At 41.6% G+C, this 14,709-nt stretch overlaps 1 protein-coding gene across 3 annotated transcripts; it reads right to left on the bottom strand.

The window, feature by feature from the left end:
* Positions 1–200: 200 nt before the first annotated feature.
* Dmp1 (dentin matrix acidic phosphoprotein 1) lies at positions 201–5,433 on the bottom strand. Of its 3 annotated transcripts, none has more exons than XM_035452154.1 (5): positions 5,380–5,433; positions 4,888–4,935; positions 3,068–3,100; positions 2,854–2,928; positions 201–1,532 (listed from the first exon to the last, which is right to left on the bottom strand). In XM_035452154.1, exons 1-5 carry the CDS (start codon positions 5,431–5,433, stop codon positions 201–203), a joined length of 1,542 nt encoding a protein of 513 aa, XP_035308045.1. The 3 variants fall into 3 exon arrangements, with proteins under 3 accessions (XP_035308045.1, XP_035308046.1, XP_035308047.1); XM_035452155.1 differs by having other exon boundaries at positions 2,854–2,898; XM_035452156.1 differs by lacking the exon at positions 2,854–2,928.
* Between the last annotated feature and the right edge of the window lie 9,276 nt (positions 5,434–14,709).

Below are 14,709 nucleotides of genomic sequence, written 5' to 3'. Positions count from 1 at the left end.
CATGCCATATTTACTTAAACTTCTAGGGAGTGGGTGGCTCCCTAGAAAACAGTATAGCTTTGAACAATTTCTCATGGAAAGAAATGGCCCTGGTTTTACGTCTAATCAAAACATCAATAAGTTATAGTTGTAGTGAACTCCCTACTCTTAGGCCCCTAAGAACCTCTCCTGTGAGAGCCATCTGCTAGACAAGGCTAATGTTAGTAGCCATCTTGGCAATCGTTGTCATCTTGGTCCCCGATGGGTTTGTTGTGATAAGCGTCAACTGTTAGTTTCCTACTCTCAGCCTCCATGTTTTGGGGGTGGCTGTCTTCCTCACTGCTTGAAGTGCTCTCTGTAGAGTTGCTATCATCTTTGGATCTGCTACTGTCCTGAGAGTCACTGTCACCCTCTTCCTCAGAACGGCTGTCCTGCTCAGACTGGCTCTCCTGGCTCCTGCTCTCCCTTGAAGTGCTCTGAGACTGGAGGCCTTCCTGGCTGGAACTGTCCCCATCCTGGGCTGATTCCTGACTTTCCTCTGAGAGTCTGAGGCTCTCGTTGGACTCGCTGTCAGCTTGCTCCTCTGTAGACTGACTTTCTGAGCTGGAGAGCGAATTCAAGCTGTTCTCCTCACTGGACTCACTGTCTTCCTGGTCTCCTGTCTGACTTGTGCTATCTGGGTTGTCACCTCTGGACTCACCAGCCACTCCTTCCTGAGACTCACTGCTGCTTTCCTGGGATGGCCCATCCTCTTCACTGGACTCGCTGCTAGGATCTTGTCCCTCTGTACTGTCTTCCTGGGACTGACTCTCGGTGGTGTCCTCCTGAGACTCGCTCCTGCTTTCCTCCTTGGAGGTGGTGTCCTCTGTGGAGTCACTCTGGGTTTCCCTGCTACTGGTGTCAACAAGCTCACCTCTGTCGTCTTCCTCAGAGACCTGGGACCTTCTAAAGGATTTGCTGCTTGAAAATTCCACAGATTGGCTGTCATCTGAATCCTGAGTACCTGTGAGATCATGGTCCCCTTTTGATTCTTTTGACCTCATCCTAGCGCTGCTCATCCGGGAATGTCCTTGCTCACTCCTGCTGCTTTCAGGGTCATCACTCAGCATCCCTTCATCATCAAACTCAGAGCCATCCCCATGGCTACTCTCCCCCTCACTGCCACCTCCTACCCAGTGTTCCTCACTCTCACTGTCCAGAGTGGAGTCACCTGCTTCAGGTCGGCTGTCTGCTTCCTCCTCACTGTCATGGTCCCTGCTGTCACTGGGGGTATCTTTGGCATTGTTTTCTTGTGAGGTGCTGTCTTCACTGGATTGTGTGTTGTCTGCAGAGTCCTCATCACTGTCCTGTCTGGAGCGTCCTCCCCATTCAGGCCCTGGACCATTGTCCTCGTCACCAAAGGTGTCATCTCCACTGTCATCTTCATCATCTTCCTTATCAGCTTCTGTCCCCACACTCTTAGAGAGGCCGCCAGCGGGTCTATGAGCATACTGGTCACCGTCAGAGTCCACATCCTCTTGAGACTCAGTGCTGTCACTGGGATTGTCGTTTGTCTGAAATCGAGGTAAACAGCTATGGTCAGTGTCCAGGAGCTGATGGAGAGAGAAGCTATCTAGAGATGGGCTCTTTCTGCTTTTCCATCATATGTCCCAATCACTATCAGAACTTAAATGAAAAGGAAGGAGAAGGAAGAACAGGTTGAAACTCAAGGGAATTCTCCCCCCGCCCCGTGTGTGTGTGTGTGTGTGTGTGTGTGTGTGTGTGTGTGTCTCCACCATCCTCTCTCTCTCTCTCTCTCTCTCTCTCTCTCTCTCTCTCTCTCTCTCAACACTCTTTTATCCTGTAACCCATGCTGACCTTAAACTTACTGTGTAGCCCAAGCTGGACTTAGACTTACGATGATCCTCCTGCCTCAACTACTTGAATGTTGGAATTAGAGGCATGAGCCACCATACCTAACTACTTTCTATTTTGTATGGCATAACCCTCAATGCTGCAACCCTACCCTCCATCAGAATTATACATCACACCTTTCTCAACCAGTAGTTTCTATCCTCCCTTGAGAAATGAGAATACTGAGTCAATAAATCACAAATTCTCCTCGAAAGGGGCATTTTTCCAAATGCTATGGTTTTGAATTTCTATAATGTTCTCTGATGAATATTTAGTAAATAAAGATAAGCAGGCTAATGACTCACCTCCTAGACCTGTGTAGGGTACAAAGGGAGCCTGCACTTCAGAAAGAACCACATTCCTGCATTTGCTGGTGTACTCACAGGACCGTTTGTGCATAATGATAGGACATAGCTAAGGAGATTACTCAGTGGTAGAGCCCTTGCTTACCAAGTGTGAGCCCCTGGCTTTCATCCCCAATACACAACACACACACACACACACACACACACACACACACACACACACACACACGAGATACTTTTAAATAAAAGATATTAGCTTTCTGCCTTTCTTATCCCCCAGGACCATGTTGGGATTATCTTAAAGAGATAGGCACCCCTAAAGCAGTTGTTTTTATTTGTCATTACTCATCTAACATGATCAGTGTATGCAGTGTGTGTGTGTGTTAGTTGGTTTGTTTTTTCTTCCCCTTGTTTTGTCTTTTTTTCTTTTTCTTTTTTAACTAAGAGGGGCATTTAGGGACACAATGTCTCAAATGATAAAAATGGAATGAACAGCACGTTCACATTTGAATTTCCTTCTCTCATTTTTCCTTTTTTATTTTATGGGATTGTTTATTCTGCATAACCAATGGTTAGAAAACATTATATTTAGAACTGTTGCCAGGTAATTTAATCTCCCATCATTTTCCTTCGATTCCTAAGTAGCCGGAGAAGCTGAGGAAGCCTGTTTAATTACCTGTTCCTCTGAGCTAACTTTACTCTCGTCGGATGACTCACTGTTCTGAAAGGGAAAAGAAAAATGTTTACTTTCCTTTGTAATTCCCAAGGAAAAATATTATACAAATCACTAGCTTGACATTTATATTTATTACTTTCAGAATGGTGAAAGGGGAGAGGGTATTAAAGTTACTTCATGAGACACTTATGACAAAAATAAGTGAAATATTTACCATGGGTGGTGGTGGTGATGGAGCCAAATCGCCCTGTGTAAAGGAAGGAAAGCCAGTTATTCTTCGGAAGTAGTTATGTTGCTGCAAATATTTAGAATAATTTCAGGTGATTTTTAAATTTGAGGGGGATGTATCATATGCTCATATTATGATAAAATGTCTAAAAGCTGAGGAAAAGTATGTAATAACCTGAGATATGTTGAAATAGACATGGGAGGTTTCTGTATTTCTGACACTTCGCCCACTATGTCTGCTCTGAAGTTGGCTGCTCCTACAACCAAAGGAAATATAATATAGGACAACACTGGGACTCAGAATCCAGAGTTCATCTCAGTTAACTCACTGCTTCCTCGTTTTTTGACCTTAAAAGCAGCCATCCTGGTGTTGGCATTGACAGTTATGTGTCCAGGAGCCTCTTAACGCTCGGGTAATTAGAATACTGCTCATATACTAAAGTATGGGCAGCTCTCTTCAACTGACTGTCAGTTCCTTCCTTATTCATACATTTAAAAAGTATCATGATACTATGAGGTGGCTATGAGAGTGGACTCAGCCATTTGCATGGGAACATCTTTAGTACTATTCGGTGTGATATAGACCAAAGAAACAACTCATTTTGAATATTTCCTTCCACCTTACAAAATTCAAGAATAGACAAATTAAATTTAGAAAGCCATTAAACCCTTTGTGCAGTCTACAGAGGACAATGACATGGAAGGCAAAGGTTAAATGTAACCACAACAGTCATAGTCGTGATTTCTTTCACTTTCCTCAGCCTCATAAGAAGCCTAAGAATCAGTGAGCGAGTTCTGCCCTGTCCCCCTTCCCCGCCATCTCAGCTCTTCTCCTTTTCCTTAAACACAGAAAAGTCCTATGTAACATGTCCAAGACACTAAATATAAAGGGGACCATTGCTACTGGCGTGTGGACAAAGGTTCACAGTATATCCTGCAATGTCTATCCTCGCCCTAGGCAGGGCAGGACCCAACTCCAGGCTTCTGACTTTGTATTGAGAGCATTGGACCCAAACTGCATCCTATGAAAAAGCCAACAGGAAGCAAAGCAATGAACAAAGCTCTCTGAGTTCGTGTTTAACCTTGACCTGCAGTGCCAGTCTCTAGAACTTCAGACTTCCTGGCCCTGGCTTCTTGGGTTGGGAGCATCTATCATTCGAAGTAAAAATGTCAACCCTTCAGTCACAGTGTCATGAATTTTAGGTCCACCTCTAATGTTTATTAAGCATATAACCTGGACAGACTACATTAATCCCAGAGCGTCCATTTCTGCTGAATACAGTAGAAATAAAACATGCCTAGTTCATTATGCCAATAGGAAAATGAGAATTGGGTTTTATCCAAAATAGAACTCTGCCTGGTGGTGCTTCTTGAGTGACTGGCAGTTGGCAACTATGGAGTGACTGAGAGTTCAGCACTCAGGAAACATCACCATCATGACAAGGACTCCAATCTCTTCATCCTCTTTCCTCATTACTGGGCTCTCCACTCCTTGCCTTCCAGACAGCTCTTGTTTGCAGACTTGAAGTTTTGATCTCCCAAGAACAGCTGGCTCATTGTTAGTCACCCCCTGGGCCATGGTATCCATCATTATAAGAATGGTTTCCTCATCAAATTACACCATGTAGGAATTGAAAAATTATTTTCTTATACGAACTAAGAGCCATCGTTCTTACTACTTACAGCTTAGGTATTTTTATGCTCTTAAGTTATCACCAGTTTTTATCATTTGCCATTGAGTCAACTAGGTTATACTAATCACATACTAAAATTAAAACATTTCAAAGAGTTTTGTTTTCTACCCACCGGCCATTCTTCTGAGCTCTCAGATTCAGTATTTTGATGTCTGGCAACCTAGAAAGAAGAATAAACACAATAAACCCACAGGGAAATTTTCAAGGCAGCATTTTCTAACCCTTCACATACTGGGGAGCAGTGATAGTTGACTTCTAGCCCACCTCAGGACCATCTGGGTGCCTTGCTAACACTCAGCTTCCTGTGTCCATTCTTAGAGAATCTGGGTAGTGAATCTGAGATAGGATTCAAGAATGAGAATTTCTAACAGAGGCCTAGTCAACATTGATTCTGCAACTCAGGGGTGACACTTTGAAGACCACTGCTATGAGGTAGAAGTTGAGAATCATACATGTATGAATGGAAGTGAACATAATAAGAAATAACTTGACCAATGTTTAAAGAAAACAGCTTCCTAAACAAGTGACTATTACTCTCATCTTACTGAGCATACACAACCACCTGGTTTATAGCCACTGATAATATCTCTAGCATCATACTTACCGGGAGGGCACAGGATAACCCCCATAGGAACATAAGTAGGATACCGGTCTTCATATTTGATGTGATTCCTCTACCTATAATGAAAGTGATGGATGTTTCACTTCATGATACAGAAAAGAGGATGCTTTCATTTTTACTTTTTTTCTATCAAAAATGACCCTCTTAAATATGTTCATCTTGTGATGAATGAATGGGTAGAGAATGCGCACTGCATCTGTATGATGGAATGGCACTTGACCATAAAATAGAACAAAGCCCTGATATATGCTACAAAGTGAGGAGTCTTAACAGCATTGTGCAGATTGACAGGGAGACAGGTAGTAAAGACCACAGTTGTATGACTCATTTATATAGTGTCTAGGATGTGCAAATCCTTAAACAGAGAAAGCGGATTCATGGTTTCCAGGGCTTGGAAAGATGGGGAGCTGAGATGTGCTGACTCTGAGGTACGGATGTCTTTTGTAGGTGATGAAGATATCCTTAAAGGGTAAAAGTTCTCATCTGGGAATGTACAGAAAACCACTCAGCTGTATACTTCAAACAGAGGAAGGGCTATATAAATTACACCTCCATACGTTAATGAAAACCTCAGTCCTCCAAGACAAAAGAAGACACCTAGAATATGCCTTCATTAACTCATAAGATATAAATCAGAAAATGGGTAAAGAAAAGAGAGTAGAGAAGTTTCCAGATAAATATACTTTATTATAATTCTGTGGTGTAGTGTTACAGAGCAACCTCACTCCCCTCTCTCCCCTCCCCCATATGTGTGTATGTGTGTGTGCTCGTGCATGCACACACGCACTCAGTCATTTTTATAGCTATATAATAAAGTCTAGACAAAAACAACTTGGTTTTGCACTTTTTTGTTTTGATCTTCAAGCCATGAGCTGTGGCAGGCTTCATATTACAGCCCCAGAAAGCTCTTAATGTCTACTGTGATACATTCAGTCATACATTACACATGATTATGTTGAATTCTCTAGGTGTCATTCATAGCGAGGACAGATCTGGAGAAGATTGGGGGCTTTGGGGTACACTTGTGAATCACACTGAGAGAAACAGACCAAACCAAGCTGCACTTCATTTCACTGTGAACCAGTGACTTAAAAAATGATTTGTTCTTTATCTCAACATAGACCTATCCAGTGCTGATGTTAAAAGCTATCAAAATACTTTGAAGAGAAAAAATTCCCCTATGGTAGTAAACCCTGATTGACTTACATGTGTTTTTAAATATTCTGCAAGTTCATCCAGACTCCCTATTCATTAGTTTCTTTCTTTATATATAAGTACATGTTATAAAGTGAAAAGATATTTAAGCCATAGATTCACAACTATCCATTAGTATAAGATGGGAATTTAAAAATATTTTCTTAAAAAATACTTTCTTCATTATATTTTAGCATACTATATTAACTTAAGTTCTTTATCTAATAACACCTGGGAAGACCATGTAAAAATGTTCAGCTATACCTAAAATAAGTCTAATTCAACAGATGTCATTTCTTACAATCAAAACACTTTTTTAAGTTTGTAGATTAATTCTTTTTAAAAAGTAAAAAATAAAATCCCAAATGCAATTTTCTCAAAATAACTGCATGTAAACAGCTTTGGCTTCACAGGTGAAGGAAAGCTATGCAAATCTCCATTCTGATTTTACAATTTATAACTTCATAACTCTATCGAATATCCCAGAAAACACCAGCGACTACTGAGTTCCTTGCATTTCCTCTAATTTCTCTATTACCTAATAACAAAAGTATGGAGATGTGATATGCACTCCTTCTGAACCAATAAAGGTTGTGTGTTTTAACCAGGAAGGGTGTGGCCTCCTTGCTGAAGTTCCTCCCGAGTGGAGAGGTGTTTAGCATAAGGAAGATGCACTAACTTGCTCAGGCTTCTAGAAACACCATTTACATCCCAACCTAAAACAGTAATTTCCCAAATAGAAGTCTGGGAGCCCAGAACAAGACAATGCAGGGTCTCAGAAGAGCTGATATTGACTCCCAGAGAACACAGACCCATTGAAGAAAATCAAATCTTAAGGCCTATGTTGGGTCTTCAATAAGTTTTTTTTTTTTTTTTCTGTGCTGTTGATGTTTTTGTGAAGTATATTTCCAAATGAAAATTCCAAACTTTTGTCAACTTTTTAGCTACTCTCAAAGAAAGAGTAGAAGATTCTGAATACCTGCTTACCAAGGTAGCTACAGGCCTGTCTGTTTATCATGAGTTCAGAGCCACAGCTCTCCTTCAATACCTAATTATAGCATCTCTACATTCAATATGTGGTTGATAGTTTTTTGTTTTGTTTTGTTTTGGTTTGTTTTGGTTTGGTTTGGTTTGGTTTTGAGACAGGGTTTCTCTGTGTAGCCTTGGCTGTCCCAGAACTCACTCTGTAGACCAGGCTGGCCTCGAACTCACAGAGATCCACCTGTATCTGCCTCTGGAGTGCTCGGACTAAAGGAGTGAGCCACAATATGTGGTTATTTATAAGAGCCCCCAAGTAAGGGAACTCAATAGCCATGGCTTGAATAGTATCAGCTAAGAAGTCACTGTTCTAGAGACTTCCAGCCCTTTGAATGGTTAGCCTGGAGTTGAAAAGAATCTAATAGAGTCTGGAAAGGGACTATGAGCTAGTTTCCAACTATGTCCAAAACTCTGTGTTAAGTAAAGCAACTTGTTTTAGAATTTCCTCAAAGCTGATATATTTGTAAGGTAGAGCTCTTCTGTGATGTGAACTGAAATGAAGGAATGGGCCAAAGGAAAGAAATCAAAGAGTAGAAAATCATGGGCTCTTTTTAAACCAGTGGGAAATTGCTTAGGTGTATTTTCTTCTTGGTGTTAGCCTTGAGAATACTAATTAAGAATATATGTATTTATTAGCCATGGAGAAATATTTGGTGAGAACAACCAATGGGCCAGGAACTGTTTTAGGTAATGGAATTTGGTCAGAATGTAAATTCTATTAAAATTCAAAGAACTAAATAAACAAATAAAATTTCCCTATCTTTCCTGTAATTGTGATTGCCTCTAGGACAATTGCTATCAACTCAACATTATATGCCTTCATCCATGGTGGAATAACCATGAAGTGCCCCAAATATAGGTTACAGAAAAAACTCTAGACATCTTATACACCCTGGTCCACATCACAATTTGGTGAACAGTGAACTGATTAAATAGTCTTTAGAAAATTGCTTGTTCACATGCTTTTAATCAATAAGATTAAGGTAGGCTAGTTGCCAAGAGTGTCAGTTAAACAGAAATTTCAGACAACCAGGAGTCATCAATGTTGACGAGGACAGCTTGCTTACTCCATGTAGCATCTTCTAGATGTCATAAGAAACACACAGCCTGACCACTCTGTGTTGTGGAGGGCAGATGCTCCAGCTATTGATCAAGTGAAGTAAGATAGAAAGTCGTGTCTGATGGTACACCTGAGTGTCCTCTCTTAGAAAATGTTCTAAAAAGCAATCCCACTCAACATTTATCGAAGTCTAGCTGCCTGCAAGCATTTTACTAACATGAATAGCCAACTACCCAACTACCTGAAGTCATCATATACTTGATTCATTCCAGCAATCTTGATGATGTCTTTCAATTGCGCACACAATTCATAACGACTGCCATTGTTCTCTAAATGAACAAGGCTCAGTGATGTTTAGTTTACGTGTTTTGAAACTCCTGCCACACAAGTTCAGATCCTTAAGCTAAGAAACCTACATAAAAGAACTTTATTAATTAAAGCTAAACTCCAGGGGGACTTTTGCATCAGCCCGTTTGCTAAACTTTCTCTTTCAGTAGTGATTACACAGAAATCTAATTGAAGCATTGCCAGGAGAATACCTGGCTTCTTTGACTTAACATGCCATTTTCATATCATTTTCTACTATGATACTGACCACAAAAACAAAAATGAAAAGCAGTTCTCCTCCAAGCTTAGCTCTCCCCACCTCCCTCTGAGGATCAATGCCTTGTAACATGTACATGTTTCATATTTTTCAAATATCAAAAGTTACTTTACGAAATGAATGATGAAAATATCTTACCTTTGCTAGTTCACAAGGTCTTCTCCCAATAAGTCAAAAGCCAAGTTGAGGTTCTCACAGAGGAATCTGAAAGAAACCACTCTCCAGCTGCTGCTCTGACCACTTGCCTGACAGAGCAGAATTTAAACTCTGCTGCAACTCCTCAGAGCCAATCAGCCCCGGGCTGGGGGAGACTGACATCAGAGGTGTCACTGGGACCCCATCCACCCACACTTCCTCCAGCTGCAGAAGTGGGTTTTCTCTAAAAAGCTCTTGTGGTTCTCAAATGACTAGACTAGTTCCCATTAAATTGAAGATCTTCCTAAAGCTTCATTTTGCCTTCTAAATATATGTCACTCACATCCATGCAGGCTTGTGGACATCATAAACAGTGACAATGTCTCCCGCCCACTAACCGACCCCAGCAGACCCAGGGATGGGAAAAGGAGAGCCTGAGAAGGGTAGAAATTTCCTGTTGGTGTATATTTCCAGGTACCACATGAGGGAAGCTACTAAAAGTCTAGATTTTCTTAGGCTGTCAATGTTGAGAATGTTGGCTTTTATTTCTATTATTATTGTTATTATTATTATTATTATTATTATTATTATTATTATTATTATTATTGTCTCTACCCACCCCTTACCCCACCTGTACACAGAAACTCCAAATTCTCATGTATCTAAGGAAGCATCATTTGCACAATTTCACATAAATAGGAAATGTCAAAGCACCTCCCTTAAGTACATTATATTTTTAACAGCATCAAAAAAAGAGTTCAATCCTCCATTATCCTCTACTACTTAGCATATTTTAACAATTTTTGAAATCAGAACTGAATTAGAGGAATGCTAACTAGGTGGATCGCATCCAGAGAAGAATTGCTAAGAGAGCCTGCTTCATCACCAAAACTGAAATGAAATGAATAAACACTGTTTACTAGAATTCTTTCTGAGGAGTGTGCTGAAGTTGGCTGAGGGTTCTGGAAGTGGGTTTGGCACCTGCTCAGGAGCATACTCAAATAACAATAGCATACCACTAAATAAACACGTAGATGATATAATATACACCACCAGGCTTTCATTTCCCCAAGGGTAAGAATGCTTGTTTTGTTAACTGAGGGATACACAAGGCCACAATGCCCTTAATACGTGGGACAGTTCTTGGGTCATCGTAAGTTCTCAGTAACTATATTTTTTGAACGAATGGATGGATTGAGGTATACAATTACCTTGACTAAAGTGCCTGTATGACTCGTTCACTATTTTAGAAACAACAACCTGGAAACCATTTTCAAGTACATAGATTATTAGACTTACTCAGTGTGAACTTAAAGTTGGGGGGGCAGGATATGGGGGTTCTTGGGCAGAGTGGGGCAGGATTCGAGGGGGAGGGGCCTATTTTCACATGGAGTTGGTTAGAAGGACAATGTTCATAGGAAAAGCTCTAAATGACACATGTTTTGTTCTGTTCTGAATCCCTGGTGGCTCCATGGTCCCGCCTGAAGTCTATCCTACAGGAACCTTATAATCCTGTGTGAGAGTGGATTCTGGGAAGGCTGGGGAGAAGGACATTTGGATTCTCCAAATCCCCACACCCACACAGAGAGCTAGCTAGATCACCAAAAATGAGACAATGGTTAAAGCACAATTGGGTATTTTGTTGTCTATTGCTGCATTTAGTTTGTAGTTTAAAACAGCTAGTAGTTTACCACCTCTTACAGAGGAGTCTGAAGCCATCTGGGGTTTGACTGAACAGACTTTCAATATGGCCCCTTCCCTCAGTCAAAACTGTCACTGTGTTCAGGCTATGACTTGTCCCTATGGCTTGGTATCCTCACAACAGGACCCTAACAACTGCCCAGAATGTCATTTTCTCCATGTTCTTTTGGTCAAATCAGTCAGAGAGGCATCCCAAATTCAGAAGAGAACATAGTCTCTATGCCATGACTTGAAGGTCAGGATGTACCTGCAGAGAACAGGAAATGCCAGGGTGGCTTCAAGGTAAGTCATGATGCTGTATGGTAAGCTATTCCCACCTGTAACCTCAGCACCATGTAAGGACAGGAGAGCTGCACACCTGTAACCTCAGCACCATGTAAGGACAGGAGTGCTGCACACCTGTAACCTCAGCACCATGTAAGGACAGGAGTGTTCACTCCTGTAATCTCAGCACCATGTAAGGACAGGAGTGTTCACACCTGTAACCTCAGCACCATGTAAGGACAGGAGTGGTTCACACCTGTAATCTCAGCACCATGTAAGGACAGGAGTGGTTCACACCTGTAATCTCAGCACCATGTAAGGAGTGCTGAATACCTGTAACATCAGCATCATGTAAGAACAGGAATGCTACATACCTGTAACCTCAGCATTGAAAGGTGAGGACAGGAGGATCTGGTCTCATTGGTCAGTCATGTTGGCTGAAACAATGAGCTGTGGTTCTTTAAAGAAACTGTTTCTGAAAAGTTAAGGTGGAGGCACTGGAGAGAAGGCTTAGGGTTAAAGTGCATGCTGGGCAAGCATCAGACCTGAGATTTTCTTCCCAGACTCCAAATAAAGGTTGAGCATGGTGACAGGAAGGGAGGACGCAGAAAGGCAAGTCTGAGGGGCTTGCTGGCCAGCCAGTCCAGACAAAAGAGCAAGTACCTGGAGAACCTGTGGTATACAAATAAATTAATAATAAAGTGGGAGCAATGGAGGGAGATACCCAGTGTCAACTTCCTATACACCCATTTACACATGCATACACTCAGATAGACAAGAAGCAATAAATAAATAAAACAGAGATTAATAGAGGAAGACTCCCCAAGTCAACCTCTGACCTCCATACAAGTATGTACAATACATGTACACACACATACCCATACATGTACACGCACGCGCGCGCGCGCACGCGCGCGCGCACACACACACACACACACACACACACACACAGAGAGAGAGAGAGAGAGAGAGAGAGAGAGAGAGAGAGATCCAGCAGACAATAGGAGCCCTGAACATTTTTTTTTTCCAATTAACAAGGTTCTTTTTTGTTTGGCTGGTTTTTTGGGTTTTTTTCTCTTCGGATTTTTTAATTTGAATTAGAAACAGGATTGTTTTACATCACAATCCCAGTTCCCTCCTCCCTCCCATCCTCCCCTACCACCTCCCCCCAACTAAAACCCTACCTATCACATATCCTTTCTGTTCCCCCTGGATGGTGATGGCTTCCATAGGGTGTCATCAGAGTCTATCGTATCCTTTGGGGTAGGACCCAGGCCCACCACCATGTGTTTTGGCTCAGGGAGTATTCCTCTTTGTGGAATGGGCTCCCAAAGTCCACACCTATGCTAGGGATAAGTACTGAACTACTACAGCAGGTTCCATAGATTTCTGAGGTTTCCTCACTGAAATCCATATTCCTGGGGTCTGGATCAGTCTCATGCTGGTATTCCAGCTATCAGCCTGGGGAACAAGAGTTCCCCGATGTTCAAGTCAGCTGTTTCTGTGTAGCCCTGAACATTTTGATAAGCATCAGTAGATATATTCACAAAACAAAAGCTCCATAATTAGAGAAGTTAAGATTTTCCTGAGTTGAAAAAGACTTAAACCTAATATTTAGAGGGCATGAATATTGGTCTAGAATGACCACCACCAAGACACACTGTGTGTGTGTGTGTGTGTGTGTGTGTGTGTGTGTGTGTGTACACATGTACCTGTTGAGTATATACTGGTGAGTATAGGGGGTGTGAATACACATGTATGTGCATGTGTGTGGGCGGCACAGATGAACCTGTTACATTTGTAACTTGTCTCATTGTTGCCACAAGATATCTGCCCAAAACACCATAGGCAAGTTGAGAGATGGCTCAGTGGGTAGGGGCACTTGTCACACAAGTGTTGTGGATTATCATTTTAACTGGAAAAGATTGTTACGTTTGTTTGTGCTGCATTTGTTTAACTACATAAAGATGTGTTGCTGTTTCACTTCGCCTGCCTAAGGCTGATTACAGGCCTGTACCACAACATTCTTTTTCTTTTCTTTTCTTTTCTCGTTGGTTTTATTTTCTGATCATGGTCTCACTCTGTAGCACAGGCTGACCTGAAACCTGGATAACCTATGCTGCCTCTGCCTCCGTGGGACTGAGATCACTGGACTTGCACGGTTAACTTTTTGACATTTCTTTTTCCTTTCTTTTTTCCTTTTATTGAAAATATTTTTTTTCACACAGTGCATCTTGATTACCATTCTACCCCACCACCATGCCTGGTTCTTCCCCTACCTCCTCTCCCATCCAGATCCATCCCTTTTCTGTCTCTCATTAAAAAACAAACATGCTTCTAAGAGGAAGAAAAGATATATCTTTTATCATATATATATGTGTGTGTGTGTGTGTGTGTGTGTGTGTGTGTGTTTGTATGTATGTGGTATATGTGATTTATTATATATATATATACATATATATCATATATCTATGCTAAAACAAAAGCCCTGACATAACGTTACCAGACAAGGAAACTCCAAAGATGCCTTTGAGTTCATTTCCTGTTGGCTGTCTGCCACTGAGCACACAGCCTACCCTTAAGAGTGGTTTGTTTCCCTGTGAGACTCCCTTGTAGAAAACTAGTATTTCATTGGCAGTGGTTAATAATTGGAGATGGCTTCTGGGTTAGGTATGGAGGCATGTGTTCACTTTCCCTTTTAGCTCTAGGGCCCCATCTGATGCAAACCCATGCAGCCCCTGTGCATGCTACCTCAGTCTCTGTGAGTTCATATGAGCTTCGCTCATATTGATTTAGAAGGTCTTGCTTTCTTGGTGTCCTCCATCCCCTCTGGCTCTCACACTCTTTCTGCCTACAGGGTTCTCTGAGCCCTGAAGGGACGGATTTGATGGAGACATCCCATTTAAGACTGAGTGTTCTAAGATCTTTTTCTCTCTGACCGTTGTCTGGTAGAGGGTCTCTCTATTTGTTCCCATCTATTACAGGAGGAAGCTTCTCTAATGATGGCTGAGCAAGGAACAGATCTTTGAGTATGGCACAATGTTGTTAAGAATCATTTTATTGTTATGTTCTTTTCACAGACCAATATTATTTTGTTTTTACCCTGGGACCCTGGGCTAACTAGTCTCAGGTTCTTGGTCACTCAAGCAGTGTGGGTTCCATCTCATAGAGTGGGTGTTAAGTCAAATCGAATTTTGGTTGGTTACTCTTGCAGGCTTTGTGTCACCATTGCACTAGCATATCCTGAAGGCAGGACACCATTGTAGATAAGGGGTTTGTTCCTGGGTTGGTGTTTACATTTCTAGTTTGGTAGCAG

Source organism: Cricetulus griseus, assembly GCF_003668045.3.
Source record: "Cricetulus griseus strain 17A/GY chromosome 1 unlocalized genomic scaffold, alternate assembly CriGri-PICRH-1.0 chr1_1, whole genome shotgun sequence".
NCBI classification, from domain to species: Eukaryota; Metazoa; Chordata; class Mammalia; order Rodentia; family Cricetidae; genus Cricetulus; species Cricetulus griseus.
This window is presented reverse-complemented; position numbering and strand designations above follow the sequence as displayed.